The sequence below is a fragment of the Eretmochelys imbricata genome, chromosome 8 (genome assembly GCF_965152235.1).
Source record: "Eretmochelys imbricata isolate rEreImb1 chromosome 8, rEreImb1.hap1, whole genome shotgun sequence".
NCBI lineage: Eukaryota > Metazoa > Chordata > Testudines > Cheloniidae > Eretmochelys > Eretmochelys imbricata.
Window position 1 is genome coordinate 4823649 of NC_135579.1, and position 22711 is coordinate 4846359.

A 22711-nucleotide genomic window follows, 5' to 3' on the forward strand; every position below is an offset into this window, starting at 1 on the left:
CATAAGAGACCACCATGAGTCATGTTATTACAAGGAACCTCAGGTGTTCATGGAATGACACATCATCATCAAGTAAACGCACTCACTTTCCTGTATCTCCACAGCTGGTTCCCCTTCATTCCGTGACAGTCATAGAGGGTCACAGGGCTGCTGTGAGAAATGGCATCGAAACAGAACTTCTTGGTGTGCTGAGGGTCCCCAGGACGGATATCTTCCCGCCAGCTGAAGGTGAATACCTGCCAGGACAAACATGACCCTCTTAGAATGGGATGAAAGAGCGAATGAAAAGAAGCCATCCAGATTCAAGAGCTGAAATTCTGTTTCTCCACAGGGTGTAGCACTACTCACCTAGACAGCATCTCTCTGGGGAAGGCAAGTCAAGAACTCTTAGAAACAAGCCACTTCCACAGTCTGGTGGCTCCTCGGTTTGGTATGTGGACCTCTCAGTGGGAGTATTAAGCTTATAACTAACTCACTGATTAGAGCACTTGACAGTGCACAGGGTAGAATCAGCAAAGACCTACAAGACACCTTGTTAATAATGGTTCTATGATCTGCCCAGATAGCCTGCACAGTGCCTCAGGGAATCTAAGATCAAGCCCTGTGCTCCCCAGGCCACATGGGGCTCCCTAGGGTCAGCATGAGCCACCCAGTGGGAGGGTACAGAGGCTTCAAGACTGAGCTTGATAAGTTTATGGAAGGGATGGTATGATAAAACTGTCTACAGTGGCACGTAGCCAATCTGCGACTGCTAGCAGCAAATATCTCTAATGGCCAGTGATGGGACACTAGCTGGGGAGGGTGTGACAGGATCCCCCGGGGTGCAGCCTGGGACTGCTGTGCCCCCTTAACTCTCTCCAGCCTGGGTTGTCTCTCACAATGCCTTGCTAGTGACCAGCAGCAAACCCCTCCAGGTGCTGTGATAACTCAGCACAACAGCATGTGGAGCCCTACATCCAGCTAGATTGCATGAATGCTCCCAGTGCCACTCATGAATCACCCAGAGAAAGGTACCAGAGCCAAATCCCCCAGCTCCCAGCACTGTACCCCAGGAATATACCATCTTGCACTGCTCAAGATGGGCAGTGCAAATTTAAATATTTGGTTCACCAGTTCAACAATGGAAAGTGGACATACACCAGCCTTTGTCAAACCTGAGCAGATTTACCACACACTTCATACAAACTCACTGGTTAAGATAAACAAATAAATTTATTGACTATAAAAGGTAGATTAAGTAATAGGCAAAAAGTCAGTTAGTTACCAAAAGAAATAAAATATAAGCCCACAGTCTAAACACTCAACCCTATTAGATGGGGCAGCAACTAGAGTAAGCAGTTTTTCTCACCACACTGTATTTTGCAGCCCTTAATATACAGGTTTGTTCCTTAAACCTGGGCCAATCTCCTGTGTTGGAGTCTTGTCTTTTTGGACTGAATTGCACAGTAAATTGATTTAATTTCCAGTTTTCCTGCATCAAAATTCATATGCAACAGATCTTTATCTTCTAATACTAAATCCATTTCCCTGAAGAGTTATGTATTGCTCCATAATAGATACATTGTGTTCTTGATCTTTCCTCAACTTGGCTGCTACATTTTAAGACTGACTAATATTCCCCCCCGCCCGCCCTGTTACAATAAAGCTGTCATTTCTAGCACCTAATGCATCAGGAGGGTGGATTGATAGCCCAGTCAGGTTAATCTCTCTCCCCAGCAATGATTGGGATGTTAATCATGCATCTACTTCCTGTCAGAGGAACGATAGTAAGTGTTTATTGACTGTGCTTGCAGGTTCATCAATATGTATGGTGTTCCTCTTTATCACTTCTTTCAGCAGATGCTTTGAAGTTAATATTCACTTTGTTACATACCATAGTTGCCTTGTTACCGGTTTCTTTTATTGTTTTGGTATATTCTTTCCCTTTGTTATTCTCTTCTGTTCACCCCAACCCTTCAAAGACTAAAAGGTAAAAGCTCCTCAAGGAGCCTTCCAGGCTCCAGTTCCTTTCCCTCCTGCTATTTGCTTTTATACTAACAATTGCAGTCTACTAGGAACAGCATCAGTACATTTGGTACTTAGATCAATGGGTAACAGACCACATTTCACTCACCTGGCACAGCATTGTGCTTCATTACCCAGAGAGGTGAAGCCACTGTGCATAACCAAGGTGTTTATTTTTAAATGTTGCTTGTCCTCACCATGATCCTTTTAAAAATGAATGTGTTACGAGGAAGACTCGATTACCTGTATGTTGTTCCAAGCTGCCTCTCCTCTGCCTTTCACACAGGTTTCCAGCCTCAATGGGGAGCCCAGAGTTCCGTGTTTCGTATCTGCACATAGACCAGTTCCTATATTACGGATCTGCAATATTAAATTGTTAATTAGTTACGTTACACTTTTGTCAAAGTGACAGCCAAGAGGTAGAATGATTTAAGAAGTTACCTCAAAACGGTAGCTACTAGTACAAAGGTGCAATGTGAAATGCCTTACATTATTATACAATTGAGCTGACATTGTTACAGCTGGAAAGAGGCAGATTACTGTGCTATAAAAGGTCATCCCTATTTTGACTTACAAACTTTACACCAGAGGATGGCAGAGCCTGTGACAGGGGGTCCCCGGTATACATCGGGAGTTGCATTCCTGAAAAGGGCGACTGATACGGGGGCATTTTCCCCCATAAAAAATAACGACCCGCTCTGCCTCTTCCTGCCCCCTCCATCACCTCTGCCTCTTCCCTCCCAGCGCCTCCTGAACGCCAGGGAAGCACCCAAAGAAAAGCCACGCAAAAGGTGAAGCGACAGATATGTGGATCGGGACCAATGTGAATCCGAACATGTTCCCCTATGGATGAGTGAGAGATATGCAAAATGACGGATAAGCAGGAGAGACATACTGGGGACCCCCTGTATTTAATAATAATTAGGGGAACAAGCCTTAAAACGTATGGGTTTCTTATCCCTAGGCTAGACACTTTACAAGGAGGAGGAGGATAGGAAAGAAGCTGACTGACTGGTCCGAGGTCTCACAGGACATCTGGGTTTTATTTTTATTTTGATTCTTACTTCCCCAACCCACATCCTATCCACTGGATTATGCTGCTTCCCCTAAAACATGGTGCACTAATTGCAATCTTATAGAACAAGCCAGCATACAATTTCTTTTTATAATCGTGTGCTAATGGAAACTGTCAGCCAAAGGGTCTGCTCTGTTCCTGAGCAGGCCAGTACAATGAAGCATACAGGAATTCTGATCTCTGAAGCATTCAGCGCAGAATCTTTATGAATAAAGATGTAATGTCTGTTCATAGGAATGGAGCTAATAGGCATCAGGGCTCATGATTAGCTCTATTATAACAATCCAAAATAGCCTGGTAGATCTTTCTGGCTTGTCAACCCTAGCAGTTTATTAAATGAACTCACCTCTCCCCAGGCAGCTGCGGGGGGCTCCACTGGTGGGTAGAATTTTGGCAAATCCCAAGCTACCTCACTCATGAACCATTTGAAGTTCTTGCAGTTGAGATTGTTGCGAAGTTCCTTCTGAGCATTCACATCCCCCGCAGAGAGATGCCGATATTCAGGTCTACGCTGGTAAATGTACTCTGCGTATTCATCCATCCACACTTCAGCCACACGCTTCAAGTTCTACATAGGTAGCAGGCACGTGTGGAAGGAATGAGGGGGAAAAATGTACATGAAAAACTGTGTCCATTCAAACTCTGCATTAGAATTCAAAGCAGGTCTCATGTTTTTGCTCAGAAAGGATTTCCATTAACACAGGCGCTCTCTCGAGCTGCTAGGAGCAAGATAATCTTTAGTGTATTCTCTATTTCCAGGGGAGTTATAGGGAAAGGTATGTTTGGTTGATGTCAAAAGAGAATCCTTGGTGATTGGCCATTGTGGTTCCTTGTGGCTGTGGAAATAGCACTTAGCCAGAACTCGTTTTAAATACAAGTCAGAGCAGAGACAGCGATTGTAAATACCACTGGACACTTTGAGGTCTGAGATGACAACTTCCCACTCCTCCTCCTCTGATCCATCCTGCCATATCCTTTGTGAATGAGATCTGCAGCACCCAGTTTTGGAAAGCATCTTTCTACAGAATTCTCTCCTTTCCACTGTTAATCTCTTTTATATACAAAACTAAGAGAAACTTAACATTGAGGCACAGTAAGTGGGAGAGTATACACACTAGAGATGCAGTCCCTTCAGAACGTCCCCCATTGTTTGCTTCCTGTTAACCATATAGGTATCACAGGTTGGCCTCTGACCAAGTCGCAAAAAAAAACAATAGCAAAGCCTCTCATAGGCTAACTCTATTTCTGTACTGACTCTAAAATGGGACTCAAGTCTTCATTTGGGAGACAAACTCAGATATATTGATAAAAATATCAAGCAGGTAATGGCGCACACTGAATTTTAGTTTCAATATATTACTAAACCAGCAATTTAATCATTTCAGTGCAAGCAGTTAGCTAACATTAAATCCACAATGTAGCTATACACAGCTTCTTGACTGCTGCCAAACACACACAGTGCATCCAGCTGCGCTGCCTAACATAGTGAGTACAATAGGTCATTAGCTCCCTGACTGCTGCCTGGCAACATGAGGCTCTCTCACTGGAAAAAACTCGCTGGACTGCCGAGCACAACAAGTACACCTGACATACCAATTCCAATGGAATGCACAACTGGCAGCAATGCATTTGCCATGGCGGATTAGAAGCAAAAACAGCTAAGGCAACTGCAAGCAAGTGACCTTCTTATCCAGCTCCAAATACAGTCCAACACACCCCCTTCCCAAGCTGTCACTTTATGATCACTGATATGATCTGATGTAACTAAATGTAAACCTTAGCCTAAATGTTCTCCAAGTCTGGTGATTCCAAGGTTTCTAGCCCCACACCAGTCTGCTCCCAATGCCCTCTGACATCCTGGAGGAGTTAACAAGGAATCAGAGGATTCTAACATTACAGGGGAGATGAAAGAAGAACACTGCATCTCTCTCTGAGGTAGTTACTTTGTCACAGTAATACATTCCAAATATATAATTAGGGCACAGTCTCCTTCAAGTAAGATGTTTTCTGACCCTCTGAGCTTGATATAAGCCAGGTAGGAGAACTGTTTCTTGGTTTAGTTTTGTATCCTTTGTTTCTATTATTTTTTCCCACCAGAGGGCGCTACTACCCTTTTTCAATTAACTTGGAAACCAGAGGTAGAAAACTGCAGCATACAATGAAAACTGCAGCATCTGATGAAGTGAGCTGTAGCTCACGAAAGCTCATGCTCAAATAAATTGGTTAGTCTCTAAGGTGCCACAAGTACTCCTTTTCTTAATGCTAAGGACGTAATCTTCTTTCTTTCTCAGTTACAATACTGAAGAAATTTAACTGGACAGGCCTTTCCTGTAACTTACTCCTCCAGTACAGTGTAAGGTCTGAGGATGAAGGGGCTCTTTTTTCTTTTACTATTAAATATGGAAGTTTTAATAGGTTTGCAAATCTTTGCCATGTAAATATCAAAACACAAAAACAATCATTACAACATTGTTTGCAATGTTGTAGCCGTGTTGGTGCCAGGATATTGGAGACACAAGGTGGGTGAGATGATCTCTTTTATTGGATCAACTTCTGGTGGTGAACGAGAGAGTTAAAACACAGCTCTTCACCTCTGGGAAAGTTACATAGTGTCACAGCTAGATACAAGGGGACAAATTATTTAGCATAAGAGGGAAAAGTGATGTAGGAGACCATTTAAAAAGAAGCGGGCAATTAACACTTCTGTAGTCACAGGACAAAGGAGGTTAGTGAGTTACCCAACTGTTGTAATCATGAAACGGGTATTTCTGATAGCCTGATTTTATGAATTCAAGTTCCCAAGCTCGTCTTTTGTAGGTGATGTCCTATGACTGAAGACATGTTAATTGCTCACTTCCTCTTCAATGGTCCCCTGAAACATGTGTTTTACTCTTTAGGCTAAATAAACTGTATTTAGCTGTGACACACTGAGTACCTTTCCCAGACTTAAAGAAAAGAAGGACTTGTGGCACCTTAGAGACTAACGAATTAATCTGAGCATAAGCTTTCATGAGCTACAGCTCACTTCATCGGCTGAGCTGTGTGTAATCTCAAAAGCTTGTCTTTCACAAACAAAGTTCCTCACACACCTCGTGACTCTCATATCCTTGGACCAAGACGGCTACACCACCACTGCAAAAAAACCTGAGTGTCAGCCAGTCCCATGCAAGGGTGCCCTAGAAATACCTCTTCTGCTTTCTTTCAGTTAGTAACGCTGGTGCCCTTGCTGTCCTATCTCCTTACCTCGTCACAGATAATGCCTCTTGTGTTCATTCTGGTGATCAAATTGCTGTGCTTCGCCCTTCTCCAGAAGCATCAAATGTGAACGCTTTCCCAATTTCCACAGCATGAACCAGGTTGCATGTTTTACAATAAGTCCAAATTCTCCGCAGTTGCCATCTGCATGATTAATGTCTGGGCTTCCCTCCTGCCACCCCGCCTCCTACGTTAGCAGCACAGTTCTGATTTACGTTTCACTGCTGGCCCCGCTGCAGGTGCTCAGCATAGGGTGCAGCTGCAAAGGGGTTGCATCTGACAATGTTGCTAGTTTTATTGCTCAAATTAGCACTCATTGTGAGCCTTCACTGCTTATTCTGAGCATGTATTCAGGCAGCTCTCCAGCAGCTCACATGTTTGCCCACAGGGAAACAGGCCCGGCATTCTACTGCTTTCTCTTAAGTCAGGGCAGAATACTTAATTCTGGAGGGGCTTGGGTTTGGATAAAGGGCAGCCTCTTTCCCATCTCCCGCTCCTTTGAATGCAGAGTTGATCTCCGTCTATCACCTAGCATTGCGGTCTCTATTCATCCCTGGCTACCAAATGAAGCCTGGATCAGGCGGCAAACTAGTTTCCTACCAAAGACCAGCAGGAAGGTGGAAAACACCCCAAAAGGGGATTACTGGACATGGCTGTTGTCGCTATGTCAAATACTCCAGACGGGGGGAAGGGTCCCCACCGATGATGACTGCTGCAGTAGGGGAGTGCTTTGTGCAGAGTCACACACCATTCCAAAGTTCTTTTTGCTATCTTAATCCCCTCTAGAGAAATAAGTTGCAGCTTTGGTGGTGGCTGATGCTCACAGTGAGTGGGGCTAAGATCTACTCATTTGCTCTTTCCTGTTGCTTCCTTTGCTCTTACCTCCTTCTTCCTATACAGAGAACTCCCTGATCTATCCACTGCCTCCTTTCTCTGCCACCTGGCTCAGAGACAGCAAACCAATCTCCTCTCCACCCACTTGTCCCTTCCTTTCCTTACTCCCCTTGAAGATAGTAGAAGGGTGGCTTGCTCCATGATGCGATGTACTTCTCTGGTAGAGTGTCCTTGTTTGGTGAAGGTGTTTTTAACTGTGTTGAAGTGTAAATCCTGGATTTTCTCCTGGGAGCATATTCAGTGGTATCTGCCTGTGAACCTGTAGATGTATCTCCACTGCTATGATGATCAATACTCTGCACAACACGCCCTTCAAGATTCATGGGTCCTACACATGCCTATCAAAGCATGTGGTGCACTTCATCCAGTGCACTGAATGCCCCGGTAGCAACTATGTGGGTGAAACGAAGCAATCACTAAGCTTGGGTGAACTGGCACAGAAAAATGATAAGTATTGACCCATGGGAGATATGATGTTTATCACAAAATGATCACACCATATCTGACCTCTCAGTCCTCATCCTCAAAGGAAACCTGCACACCACCTTCATAAGACGAGCCTAGGAGCTTACATTAATTATACTGGAATATAATAATGAGATCCCTTTATTTAAATGGAGTATTACCATATTACGGAATGAGAACACCCATGACATGCTATGAGGCTGAAAAGTCTTTCTATCATTGAAGCAGCACAATCACCATCCTGTACCACACTGCCCAGAATGTATTCTGAGCTATTATGACTGTGTAAAATTTCAATGATAAAAGCATACAGTACTTTTACTGGGATTGTATTGCCGACAGCCAGCCAAGCACACAGCCCCATAACTCCAAATGCGCCGAGAATTTTGGTCAAGATCCAGAGTAGCTTCTGGTTACGATTAGATTTCCTCTCTATTGGAGGGGGCAGGGGAGAATGAATGTACCTTGCCGCAACAGAGGGACAAATTTGCTAAGCCAGTAGGACTTTTCCCATCTCTAAGCATGATACAAGATAGGGAGAGTTGAGGCTTGTGGAGTCCTCAACATGCCTGTCCCTGGGCCTCTAAAGTTGCAAAGGAAGGTTATTTAGAAAAAAACACTTACCCTCGCCAGGCTGACTCCTGTTGGAACCTTGTAAGGAACGTATTTCCTGTAGATATGACCCACTCGGGAGCAAGGAATGTCCTCCATGCGACCCCCACACATCCACACCTGTAGGATGGCAGAGAGGGACAGATACACAATCGGAATACACTTCAGCTGAAAAGCAAAAAATGTTCAATATAGGAAGATTTATGGAAGCTTTGTACTTTAAAGACTGATTCAGCCAGTCCCTCAAATACTAACTTCAAACTTGATTGCTGGCTGCTCAGTCAGGCATCTTTTAGTTTCGCCAAAAGATTAGCATATTGGCTGTAGAGATGCTCTTTAGATCCTTGGTCATCGGGTGGGAAAAAGCAAAGGATTCTTTCTGAACAGCACAGCTCCGACACAGATTATTTCCCAAGTTAAAGTGAAATGGTGTATTATTGCACACAGGGATTAAAAATTGGATCCCCATGCCAAATCCTGTGCTCTGCGTCAGGCAAGAGCTCCAAAAGTAACTTGGGGGGGCAACACTATAGGTCAGATCATGTGCTACACAAACACTCGATGGAATTATTCACAAACCTGCCTAAGCTTCAAACCAGAAAATACTGGCTCCCATGCTTTTGTACTGTCGCTGGGTATCAGAGCAAAGTCTAGGTCTAGGAGATCAATGCTATGCTTTTAATGCAGAGACACACTCCTAGCTTCTGCAGCCCTCCAATTAGTGGAAGTCCCTGTCTGGTGAAAACAATTACATTTAAAAAAAAGTAAGCGAAAGTCAATGGAATAGAGCATTAGTTGCAGAATAATGACCTGATGCCTGATTAGTGTCAAGGTGAGGCCAAGAAGTTTGTTTTCCATGCAGAGACATTGATTCTGTGCCATCATCCTTTAACATCTTTCTTTTATACCTAGATTAATGCGGATGTAATCTTTTTGCCTGACTACGTGAATGAAAGAGTGAATGCTGCTCTCTGTACCAGTGAGTAAATGCATTCCAGTAGGTTTAAGGAATACACTTAGGAGCTTCAGCCAGTCAGAGAACATCTAATCTATAAGTTAAAAATAGGATATTGCACTTTAAGAGGACTGGCTTCCGACTCAGTTGGCTTTTTTTTTTAATTAAAATAAAGTGCTTGTCTTAGCAAAGGAGGGGCAGACAAACATTTAACTACCTGACGGAGGCTCCATTAGGTAGATTCCTGGTTCCTATTGACCTTCAAACAGCTTCTTCTATTTTCTCCTGCTTTCATTTAGTAGGAGACACTTGACATTGTCTTGCTCTTGATTTGATACCCAAATCCCCCCCTCAGTACCCAAAATCACTATATGTGAGATATATAAATATTACAAGATGGTGACCACTGGCCTGCAAGCTAAGGTAGCGTTATTGGTCCACGCCATTATCATGGTTAATTTGGACTCCTGCAATTCACTGTACAATGAATTTAGTCAACAGCTTCATGCATAGAAGGCAATTCACTAACATTCTATGGCTACAATATTAAATATTTAGTAAGGGAATGAAATATTTGGCCAAGGCTGCTGCATAATTACTAGTTATAACACCAAAGTCCTTTGGAGTTTCATCTCTATCTACTGGCCTCTAGCCATTTAATAATCATTGTCATTTCCTGTGTATAGCTTAATGAAGTTTCATCTCTTCATATTATCACAGTTTCCTGAGACCAGAATTCCACTAACCCAGAATACTTTAATCAAATATTTATTATTGTAAAGAATACAAAAAGGAATTTTGACTGAAACTCTGGTCTATGGATTTTTGTTCCTTTAGTACTTTTTAATTACTGTTATATCTTGAGAGGACAGGACAGTTACTGCAGATGACTAAAGTCTGTACTCCATTTAACTTTTGGAGTCCTTTCAGTTGTCCTTTCTACTGGTACTATTAGAGTGGTGCTCCTTACTCTAACTCCTGTGCAATACAAGTTACATTAGTGGCAGGTTGCAGCAGTGGCTGGGATAGGATTTCATTGCTTGCATATATCAGAAGTTCTATTGACCAAGAGACCAAGTATTCAGTATTATACAGTGATATTTTAAGCCCACATAATGCAGATCTGCAAAGGGCTTCAGCAGCTCTGCAAGGCTTTTGGGGCAGAAAGCAGAATTCAATGTATGGAACTTGGTTGGGAAGCAAGGATGGCTGCAGAAGCAGTGCGAGAAACCTGGAATTTATGAGTTACACAGACTATCTGCACTGGGAGGAGGACTGCAGAGTCTTCGGAGCCCGGGAAAGCCTGCAGAGCTTTAGTGATCAATAAGGCTGAAGGAGCCACTAAGGCCAGGAAATAATGGCACCTTGCTTCTACCTATGGGAGGCTACACCAGCTGTGCTCTTCCTCATCCCAAGGCATTAGCATTGCGTGCAGATAAAAGGACTGCCTGAACACAAGTTTAAAATGTATAAGCAGTCTCTCCCACCCCCAGCAGCGTAGTCGAGGATAAACTCAAGTAAATGAGTTTATCCACTTCTCATTTAGGGAATATGGAATTTAATTTAGATTAATTTACCCACTTTTTTTTTAAAACTACTACACCCGTTCCCTCTCCATTGACTCATTCTTCTGCCTCATCATTCCATGCCCTACATTCACTCATCTCCTCTCCACCTCACAGCTCCTCCTGCCTCACCTTCACCACGTGTGGGAGATATGAAAGGGAAAAAGGAAAAAGAGAGCAAGAGAGCAAAGTGCACGTGCCCTAAAGCCTCCAAGACAACACCATCCTCGGACTCCTAAAACAGGTCACACACACAGCAATAACAGGAATGTAAAGTTTCTGCAGCTGGACAGAAGACTGCATCCCATCTTGTCAGACTCAGGTCTGGCCATAGTGATCATGCACATGCCAGCCACAGTAGATTGTTATAACACATCATACTTGTGGGTGAATCCACAGAACCTAAGGAACCTCCATTGGTTCAGAATACAGCTGCCACCTTATAACATGCAGATTGAGAGGAGCACATCACTTTGGGGCTTGGATCCATGCACTATCTGCCCATGAGCTACCAAGTCCTGGTCTTAATCTTCAAGACTCTCAGTGCTCTGGGACCAAGCTATCCAAAGACTCTTTTCCCTTCTGGGACCATGGACTCAGGCACTGTGCAGTCAGTAGGAATAAGATCAGCTGCCATGGAACAGCCTTGCTAGATGAGCTAAGGCAGGCCATAGATTTACAATTTTTGGATAGCACTCAGATACTATGGGGGGGAGGGGGAACAGGGTGTGAGAACCTACACAGAACAGAGAAATAGGGTTAGTCATTCCGAGCTCTTACATAGCACTTTTCATCAGTAGATCTCAAAGCACAAGGGTGTAAAGTATCAGTATCACTGATGTAAGAAGTCACCTGGCATCAGAGAAGATTACAATCACAGAAGACGACATCATTACAAAAGATCCCAAGAGGAGACAGACTATTAAGCCAAGTAAATTGCTGAAAGAACAGGGAACAAAGATGGTAATTTCTATATCCACTTTTCGGACCACAATTTAAAACATTTGGCTGCCTACTGATTTTTGTGCAATTGCAGCACTCTGGGAATAAAGCTGCAAGCTTTGTGAGTCCTACTGACATACCACAAGGAGCTTTCAAATATATCCAGCTCAGCTTTTGGTGCCTTTTAAATATTTCCTCATTCTGTAGGTGACAATGTGGCATTCAAGTAGTACAAATCTAATTTTAAAGCATGCTTCCCATTCATTTTCATTGCTGCTTTGATTTGTTTTATTAGCAAGCTTCTTTGTGTGATGACAGAATTCATTACAGCCTCTATGAAGACAATTACCAGCTCTTATCTATAAAACTGGAGGAAAGGGGGAAAAAAGTGTGACATGCATCAGCAAAACATGGCTAACAGAAAGAATTAGAAAGTTAGTATTGAAGAAAAAACATATAATCAAGGGTTTGTCAAGTAATAACTGCAGGACAAAATTCAAAATAGCTGTGTGCCAGCTGAGAGAATGGACGAAATCAGTTACCCATGTTAGTTGGTTTTAGGTAAGGAATACAGTTAATCTGTATGAGACATAACACAACACTAAAAATACACCATTTTAAAAAGTGCCGAGACAACTTTCCTTTTCTGTAAGGCAGGACCGTGTGCCTTCACAAGAATGTCTGTCATGATTTGTTGACAAAACATAGCTGGGGTGGTTCTGTGTTTATTCTGAGTAGAGTTGATATAATGTGGAGCTTCCTATCTTCCCTGGCTACCATGACAGTAGATATCAAAGTTTCATTTTGATGAGATGAGCTTCAAGGTTCTAGAAGCCATCACTAAAGCTCCTGGAGGACTACAGATAAAGCCAGTCAGGGGAGCCAGTAACTCATTTGGTGATCTAATCAGATCTCTTTCCAGAATAATGGAAATATTCACAAATACTGCAATCCTGGGTTTTGAGGGAAGGTGGGGTCTGACATCAGGCGAACTGGGGTGAAATCCTGGCCCCAGTGAAGTCAATGGGAGTTTTGCAACTGACTGCGATGGGGCCAGGATTTCTCACCCCTGGCTGTGTGATCCTAGGCAGATTAACTCTAAGATAGATAATATTACCCCAGTATTCTCTGCCGGACTGTAATGCTTCATTCACCATCTGTAAAGCAATTTAGATCTTCTGATGGAATATGATAGGGAAACAAAGTAATACTTCACCCCTTCTCCACTATCCTCACATTATGCTAGTACATTCTCTTTCTGCTGCTCCAAGTAGCAATGTCGTACAAAACGTTAGGAAAAAACACTACTGTTAGAGCATAATTCCAAATTATTTGGATATACAAAGTCTACAATTTCCAGAGAATGTGCCAGAATGACAACATGCTGCCCCACTGAGAACTGGGAAGCAGCAAAGGGATCAGCCAGACCTTGGAAAGAAAGCCAACCTTCTACTATCTTCAAGGGGAGTAAGGAAAGGAAGGGACAAGTGGGTGGAGAGGAGAGTGGTTTGCTGTCTCTGAGCCAGGTGGCAGAGAAAGGAGGCAGTGGATAGATCAGGGAGTTCTCTGTATAGGAAGAAGGAGGTAAGAGCAAAGGAAGCAACAGGAAAGAGCAAATGAGTAGATCTCAGCCCCACTCACTGTGAGCATCAGCCACCACCAAAGCTGCAACTTATTTCTCTAGAGGGGATTAAGATAGCAAAAAGAACTTTGGAATGGTGTGTGACTCTGCACAAAGCACTCCCCTACTGCAGCAGTCATCATCGGTGGGGACCCTTCCCCCCGTCTGGAGTATTTGACACAGCGACAACAGCCATGTCCAGTAATCCCCTTTTGGGGTGTTTTCCACCTTCCTGCTGGTCTTTGGTAGGAAACTAGTTTGCCGCCTGATCCAGGGTTCATTTGGTAGCCAGGGATGAATAGAGACCGCAATGCTAGGTGATAGACGGAGATCAACTCTGCATTCAAAGGAGCGGGAGATGGGAAAGAGGCTGCCCTTTATCCAAACCCAAGCCCCTCCAGAATTAAGTATTCTGCCCTGACTTAAGAGAAAGCAGTAGAATGCCGGGCCTGTTTCCCTGTGGGCAAACATGTGAGCTGCTGGAGAGCTGCCTGAATACATGCTCAGAATAAGCAGTGAAGGCTAACAATGAGTGCTAATTTGAGCAATAAAACTAGCAACATTGTCAAATGCAACCCCTTTGCAGCTGCACCCTATGCTGAGCACCTGCAGCGGGGCCAGCAGTGAAACGTAAATCAGAACTGTGCTGCTAACGTAGGAGGTGGGGTGGCAGGAGGGAAGCCCAGACATTAATCATGCAGATGGCAACTGCGGAGTATTTGGACTTATTGTAAAACATGCAACCTGGTTCATGCTGTGGAAATTGGGAAAGCGTTCACATTTGATGCTTCTGGAGAAGGGCGAAGCACAGCAATTTGATCACCAGAATGAACACAAGAGGCATTATCTGTGACGAGGCAAGGAGATAGGACAGCCTGGGCACTACAGCATGGCCATATCTACACTAGCGAGGTTACAGCGGCTCAGCTGTACTGCTGCAACTGTTCCGCTGTAAGATCACTTGTGTAGCCGCTCTGTGCGGGTGAGCGCTCTCCCACTGACAGCGCTGTCCACATCGGCCCTTCTGTCCATGTAACTTATGTCGCTTGGGTGTGTGGTTTTTTCACCTCCCTGATGGCGACATAAGTTGTACAGACAAAAGTGGTAGTGTAGACGTAGCCTTACTAACAAAAGGGAAGCAGAAGAGGTATTTCTAGGGCCCTCATCACTGTAGTATCTAGGTTCCCTTGCATGGGAATGGCTGACACCGTGGGGGTGCTGTATTATGCAAGTTGGTGCAAGGATACACATTCCTCGGACTGATGGTGGGAGGGGGAGAACAGAAAAACAGGAAGGGAGAATTTTTTTTTTTAAAAAACACTTTCCTCTTGGCTACTACAGGAGACTGAATACTGGGACAGACAGATGGCTTACTAGCCTTTGTGTAGCAATTCCTGTCTGTTTTAAGAGATGGAGGAAATCATAGGAAAAGGAAGCCAGCTAGGAGGTCAGTGTGTGATGTTTTGACTGCAAACAGGGATCTGACTGGAATGAGGGTCAATTACTTTCTGCTATTTAAGATTTGTGATTTTTCACTATTTAAGAACAAAAATCCAGCCACCAATGATATTTTTCACCAAACATAAGCACAGAAAATGCCAATTTCCACTCCCTTTCTCCACTCCCTCATTTTCTACTCCCTCATTCCACCATCACTGTGTCCATGAGCCTGCTCTGCTATTTAGTACAACACTGGCTTGGTACGAGGTACAGTCAGCTTGAGAGTGGCCGAGCTGTGTTACAATCAGTGTGTCAGTAAACCCCCAACCCTCCACCTGCGCTACTGCTTGGGAGTCACCTACACTGGAATGGACATGAGCAAGCACTCAAAGAAGAAAAAATGGTTACTAACCTTCTGTCAAGGTTCCTTCCCCACTCTGAACTCTAGGGGACCTGCATGAAAGACCCCCTAAGCTTACTCTTACCAGCTTAGGTTAAAAGCTGCCACCACCTAAGTGTTATACAAAGAACAGGGGAAGTGCCCACTTGGCAGCGTTTCCCCCCTCCCAAGCACTACACTCCCTTTCCTGGGGAAGGCTTGATAAAAATCCTCACCAATTTGCATAGGTGAACAGACCCAAACCCTTGGATCTTAAGAACAGTGAAAAGCAATCAGGTTCTTAAAAGAAGAATTTTAATTTAAGAAAAAGTAAAAGAATCACCTCTGTAAAATCAGGATGGTAAATACCTTACAGGGTAATCCGATTCAAAACATAGAAAATCCCTCGCGGCAAAACCTTAAGTTACAAAAAGACACAAAACCAGGAACATACATTCCATTCAGCACAACTTATTTTATCAGCCATTTAAACAAAACAGAATCTAATGCATATCTAATTAAATTGCTTACTAACTCTTTACAGGAGTTCTGACCTGCATTCCTGCTCTGGTCCCAGCAAAAGCATCACACAGACAGAAAGAACCCTTTGTTTTTCCCCCCTCCAGCTTTGAAAGTATCTTGTCTTCTCATTGGTCATTTTGGTCAGGTGCCAGCGAGGTTATCTTAGCTTCTTAACCCTTTACAGGTGAAAGGGTTTTTCCTCTGGCCAGGAGGGATTTAAAGGTGTTTACCCTTCCCTTTATATTCCCTTCCATAACTGCTGTCCTTCGAAATGCGTTGCTCACGTCCATTCCAACCCCCCACCCCTGTCGGGGTTAGCCAGCAAGAAGGAACTGAGTGGGCTGTAGGGACCCTTTATACCAGCGCTATTAGCGTGTGACCCCAGGGCGCACCAGTGCCAACTCAACAGATACCACTGAGGGAAAACTTTCTGGAGGCAGTGCTTGGGGCAAGCACACACCTACACTGGAATGGACATATCAGATATTAAATGGTTAAGAACAGATATTACACTTGATCTGAGCTACATAGACCGAGACACAATATGAACAAGCACTCAAAAGAAAAATTCAACAGAAATAAACAAATCTGTTGAAATTATAAAAACAAAAGCGAAGTCTGCTGAGCCTAATAATAAATAATCCGAAGGTACGTACCTTAGCTTTAAAATCAGGGCCTTAATTATCTGACAATCTCCCTTTTGCCAAGAAATTTCATAGCTTCAGAATTCTATCTGCATGTCTCTTTATTATGAACAAACCTTCTATTCTTGTAATTCCAGCACAATTATTAAATTTATGAGCCATAGATGAATGTATCAATTTATCTTAATTTCTGAAATACAAGGAGCCTCTTTCATTTTAACTGAAAGAAAAAAGGGTCTTTGCTGAGATTAGAGTAAATTTAGCCCTTCATAAATTACCATCTCTGGACTGAAATAAAACACACTGCGTTTCAGAGAGAATAAGCAAACAGATGAATGAAGGAGTCTTGTTTCCTGTAGATCAAGCAGTGTGACTGCTGCAGCATGAGACACAAAGGGATTGCATAGCCACTGTCATCGCTCTTGGAAACCAGCATTTTCAAAAGGGGACCAAGAGAAAGAAGATGAATGCTGCCTCTGCCCTCTCCTGCAGAGAATTACAATATTACACAATTTCATTACACAACACTGAAAGGGATAAATGGATCCAACTGTAATGGAATCTCCAAGGGGAGATTCTCTCCCCCCCAACAGAGAGGACAAGAGACCTCCAATATGGCTTTATTACTTAGCCTTTTGTAAATAAACAATGGGAGGACAGTATCATTTATGGTGTGGTAACTGCCAGATGAACAGAGTCTGATTGGTCTTTAAACAGCATAAAGTCGTGCAGATTTGTGAAACTACTTGGTGAAAGAAACAAATAAGATATGAACTGGAGCAAGGACTCTGGCTGCCTAAGCTGAACTATGCATTGTTTCATGGTCATTGCTACCATCTGTTGGACCCATATGGACGCCAGCCAGTTTCTTTCAGTAGCCCCTAGGACTATAAGAATCAAAATGCTCATGCAAACTGTTAAAGGAAAATTGCAAATTAAACCACCACTGAGTTAAACAGAGATATGGGGTTGAATTCCCTCTAGGGCGTAAGGGGGCCTTCTGTACAGAAATACATTTTAACTAACCTTTAAAAATTAATTCCCTCTGTCTGTGAAATCCACTGCCACTTCCAGATTCACTGAAGATATCTCAGTATGCATGATTTCATGGCAGCAAAGGTAACAGGAGTCTCATGGGTTGCAATGACACCATTTTTGCTCAGCAAATTCATGCGCCACACAAACCCATGTCTTGGGCTCAGGCAATCAGCAGTGGTTAACAAAACCTTCCCCAAGCCAGGTGAGTCATCACCATCAGTCACTTACTATTCCAAATGTTTGGGGCTTATGCAAAATGAGAGCAGTCTTAGTCTAGCTCTTAGCAGTGAGGACTGCTTGGTTAGAGACTAAACCATCCCCATCTCTGGGTTCTCTAAACCAGGACTGAAACAACCAACTGTTAAGTGTGGAGATGTCTGCATAGCCATTACCCATACTGTGCCTGTTCTGCGAAAAGGCAACTTCATTCATCAGAGTCTACTGATCCAACATTCTTAGTGAGTTCTACAATGAGAAAAAGTGAAGCCAGAGTTCTGCAGATGTCAGTAAGGAGAAAACATTAACGTGGGAGGTGAGAATTTTCACACACTTCTATGGCTTCAGAAGAATGGAAGATTATAAAAGATGTAGGTATCTCAACAGCATTAAAGCATGGCCAATAGAGTGTCTCCTTATGTCATCCTCAAATGTCTAAGAGTTTAACAGTCACAACTGGGATAAAAAATAGCCTCATTCATATGAAACGACCATTGTCAGAGCCTCAAAAACATACGCACTGCCACCCTGGATTAGACCAGTTCTCCATCTAGACCAGCATCTGGCCTTTGGCAGCAGCTGGGCACTTCAGAGGAAATGCAAGAAACCTCATAGCAAGGAGAAACGTCTTCCTAATACACATCAGATCTCAGTTTGTGCCCTGAAGCATGACAGTTTATATTTATTTAGAGGTAAAAAAACTGCAATATAACTATGTTCTTACTGTCCATATATATATCTAACCCTCTTATGAATCCTACCAAACTCCTGGTCTTACTGATGTACGGTGGCACTGAGGTCCACCAGTTTATGCACAACACAAATATTTAACACATTATCTTTTTATCAGTTTTAAGTGGCAGGCTCCTTGATTGTCTCTTGTATGTGTATCATGGAAAATAGCAGGCTCCTGTCTCCCTTTTCTTATGCCATCCACTTTTTTATACCTCACCTATGCTCTTTGCTCTGCCCTTTACACCAAGTCTCAATCTTTTCAATCCCTTGTCGTATACAAGTTTTTCAATGGCGGGAGAAGGGGCAGGGTTTGGTTTGCAGTACCCATCCTGCACTCACCCCCTGAAGGGGCACAATTTCAGATTTCAATGGGGGGAGGGTGCAACTGTCAGTGGGGGTTCAGGGGCCACTTAGGTCTGAGGAAGCTCTTGAATTTTTTGAAATGGCAGAGAACATTATGACACCAGAAATGATTTAGATAATCTTCTCCTCCAGTTCTGGTATGAACTCTGGGCCAAATTCTTATGTCTGCCTCCCGCTTTACCCACATTTCCACTCCCACCCCCTGAAGTTTTCCAGCTATTTGTATATAGATAGGCACCCAAAAAATAATCTGGATCCCGTCTTGTGGTTACCATTTTAAGTAAGTTGCAGCTGTCTCCTGGATAAGGGTGTGGGGTCAGAAGAACAACAGAGATAAAGGAGAGAGAGAAAAAGTGGGTGAGAAGACAAGGGCCATAAGAAGAGGGGAGTTTGGCAGAGGAGAGATGATCAGCTTGTTTTCATGGTGAAATGCGGTCCTTTAACCCATCAGCAGTAGCTGCTGCTGTTGGGGCACTTTGGCTCCAAGCAGCTCCTACTTCTGAGGTGGTGAAGATCCTGACGATTCTGCCTCCCTCAAAGCCCCACATCGCTCCACTCTGGGCTTCTCCCCCCCAGCCCGCACAGTTGCCGCCACTACCTGATTCAGCTGTTTAAGAGCCTCTGAGGAAGAGCCAGAGGCGACAGTTCCCCCAGTGGCCCCCAGAGCTGCCCACACACCAGGGTGCAGAGACCCCAGAGGAAACCACCCTCTGTTAGAGCTTGGTTACCAGGCTCCCCATTCTCTTCTCCCTCCTCCCAGGGCGGGGATGGCTCATCAGACTCTGTGGACGGGGGGAAATGGGCTGTTCCAGTGCCAGGCTCACAGGGAAGGTGAATGCTGCGGCTGAGGGGACCCCATGAGTGGCAGCTTCCCCGGCACCTCCTGGGGAGCAGGGAATCTCTGGCAGCGTCCATGTCACGGAGGGAGCCTGAGAATTAGCACAGAGCCCCTTCCTCAGCGGCAGCCACCCAAGATCCCCTGCCCCAGCCCCATGCTGTCAGGAAGGAGCCCAGAGCAGGAGCGGCCTCCTCATCCTGGTCTTGCAGCTCTGGACAATAGGATAGGCACAACAGGTGCTGCCGCCACTGATCCCTTCAATGCCTGCCCTCCCCCACCCAACTCTCAGGGAAGCCTTCCTAAAGCGAACAGGCGGCCTGAAGCACAGGGCGCTGGGAACTGCTCACCCCATCTAAGTGGCCCCCCCTGCATTAACCGTTCTTACAGCTCCAGTCCCGTGTGGCTGCCTGGGCTCAGCTCCCCACTCAGGACATTGCGACCACTAGGTTTGGCCCAGCCCCCACATTCATGTGAGTGCCATTGTAATCTGGCACATGGAGAAATCACTCAAACTCTGGCCTGGCCAGCCTCCCGTCACGATCGGGGTCAAACGAGCGTCACCGTGATCCGAGCACAGGTCGCAACGTCTGGAGTAGGGAACAAAGCCCAGCCAGACCCGTGGGACCAGAGCAGCTGGCAATTCTTTTGGTGCATATTGTCAACCCTATTTTGGGACATCACCTGCAAGTTGAGAAACCCGGTTTTAGATGAATGTGTACTATTGATTTAGAGAGAGGCATCCTGTTCAGTATTTTCCAATCCAGTATGACATACACAGAGAGAGAGAGAGAGAGAGAACGAGAACCAACACACTGCAGTTGCACAGACAAGCACCCAGGAGTTAGGAAAGGCCAGAATTAAAGTTGTCTGTGCAATCTCAGTTCAGCCCCCTTGTGTTTACGCATTATGTTAGTCTAATTACATGACCGCACACCACTTTTTCCTCTGCCTCATTCAATGCACACGATGGGCCCCCTCTAGAGATGAATCAGCTTAGATAGTAAAGGAGGCTGTCTGTAGGACTAATTGCGTCCTTTCCCGATAAAGTTGGAAGGTTCCCCTTCCTTTCCTCCCCGCACTGATTCCAAGTTCGTCTCCTTGTCCAGCCAGTCCCAGTCTCCACACCTCTCCTCATCCAATCTCAGTGTTCACACATTCCTCCCGCATTTTTCTCACCAGCTCCCCTCCCTCCATCTCCTCCAGTCCCAATCTACTTCCTTCCCTCCCCTGGTTCAGCTTTTGTCTCCTCTGCATTCAACTCAAATGGCTTTATTCTCCAGAAGGGGGTACCATTGTGTGCACAGGAGACAGACTCCCTGCTCTCAATTCCAATGCACAGCCCCATTTTGGCCTGCAGCGGCTGGTAGCAACCATTACAGGAAAAGCCCAGCTTCGCTCCTGTAGCCCTGGCCTGGAGGGGGCACACTCATCTATTCTGTGGAGTGGTACATACGCAGCATGGTCAGCACTAGCAGCTGTGAGGGAATGGAGCATGCTCAATGAGGATGGAATCTCTGGATATTTTAGCTACTAAAAACCAAAGTCGGAGATGTGTGATTTTTCAAAGGCTTATAACTTGGCCAGCTTTGCTCTCCTTGTGAAAATACACCCCAAAAGTACATCGCTCAAGTCCTGTTCCAGAGCACAGGGACACTAGAACTTTTCAAAGAAAATGCTGCCAGACACCCGTTTTAAACAACATGGGCAAAATGTATTTCCCCCTAACCTTGTTCTTGAACACAACTGAACTATTTTGGCTAGAATTTTCCAGAAAACATCATCCTAAAGAAGATACCCTGGCATGGAAAATTCCAGCACAAACGATTAAAGTTTGAGAAAATTATATGCAACTGAAAACAAGACCTTGTAATGAGAAACGTCAAGCAACCTTACTAATAGGTGGAACTACAGGCCTTGCTTATATTGAATACTGGTCCTAAAATGGACCCTGTGGCACCACATAGGTAATATTTTGTCACATTTCAAATTGACTATCACTAATGCTTTGTTTTCTGTGTCTTAGCACTGTCATGAATTAAACTGGCTATCCCTACTTACAACCACCCATACCTTTTGAACGTCTTGTTATATACACACAAGAGATAACTTTTGCTCCATACCTCAGAGAGCTTCTTAGTTTTCAAGATCTTTTCAAAGCAAAAGTAATTTTCAGAGAACATAGCTCACCTTAAAGGATATTTCATACTGTTCTCCTCCCCATATCTCCAGACCTGCATCATACCCTCCCAGCTCCCAGAACCACTTTCTATCGACTGCAAACAGTCCTCCAGCCATTACAGGAGACCTTAAGGAAAAACCAGACTCCGTATTACAAACATATTCAAGATACAGCGTTTCAGCTGAACATTAAGAAAAACAAGATACCATTAATATTTCTCTCACCACCCACTCCTAGTGCCTCTGCACCTCTGTCAGAGCATCTACCAGTTGTCCTTGCTTTACAACCCTTTCCCACTCCTTGCAACCCAGGAGGATTGGACAGGGCTCCCTTCGGAACCAGTCAACGCCACTCCTCATATTGGCTACTTGGTTCACTGTTGAGTGACACAAGGAATTCCCTCTTCTGGAGGGACCCCCAACATGTTACATATGCAGTCCTCCTTGCCCTTCCAGCCTGGGAAGCAAGAGACCAGAAATCAAGTTTCCTAGCATGATTGGTAAGTTTTTGGGCTTGAAGTCAAAAGGTGGATCTTCAGTTTTTTGATGCAGAAATTTGATACTATTCTATCGCCCTTTAAGGCTGGCAGGCACAGCAACAACGAAACAGTTTGATCCCAAATGATTGTTTCTGTAATCCACAACAATCATCAAAATTGGTCTAATTATTCTACCGGGTTTTACCTGAGAATGACATATGAGCTATTTGTTAGTTGTTAGTGTCCCTAATATCATGTCACAAACGTATGTTCCAAGGATCTTGGTAACAGATGACTACATTAGACATTACAATTTTCATTAACTTAACTTCTGCAGCGTTTAGGTTTGTAAAAAGTAGCCATAGGAGGAGATTGTGTCCACAGTTCTTGGTCTAAATGAAACGTATTACCCAACAAAATAAATAGCTGCTAGAAACAGAGGGTAGTTTACCACCAACTTGTGACTCCCCATACAACAAGGCATAAGCAAC

The 22711-nt window shown here is 44.2% G+C and overlaps 1 protein-coding gene across 3 annotated transcripts in view; it reads right to left on the bottom strand.

The window, feature by feature from the left end:
• Nucleotides 1-22711, bottom strand: part of GALNT10 (polypeptide N-acetylgalactosaminyltransferase 10) — a 121188-nt gene that overhangs the window by 7879 nt on the left and 90598 nt on the right. For all 3 annotated transcript variants that reach the window (XM_077824651.1, XM_077824652.1, XM_077824653.1), the window contains exons 7-11: nucleotides 21751-21868; nucleotides 8318-8425; nucleotides 3426-3647; nucleotides 2248-2364; nucleotides 87-236 (exon numbers count right to left, since the gene is read on the bottom strand). In XM_077824651.1, the coding sequence (XP_077680777.1) occupies nucleotides 87-236; nucleotides 2248-2364; nucleotides 3426-3647; nucleotides 8318-8425; nucleotides 21751-21868 (715 nt within the window). The remainder of the gene's footprint in view (nucleotides 1-86; nucleotides 237-2247; nucleotides 2365-3425; nucleotides 3648-8317; nucleotides 8426-21750; nucleotides 21869-22711) is intronic.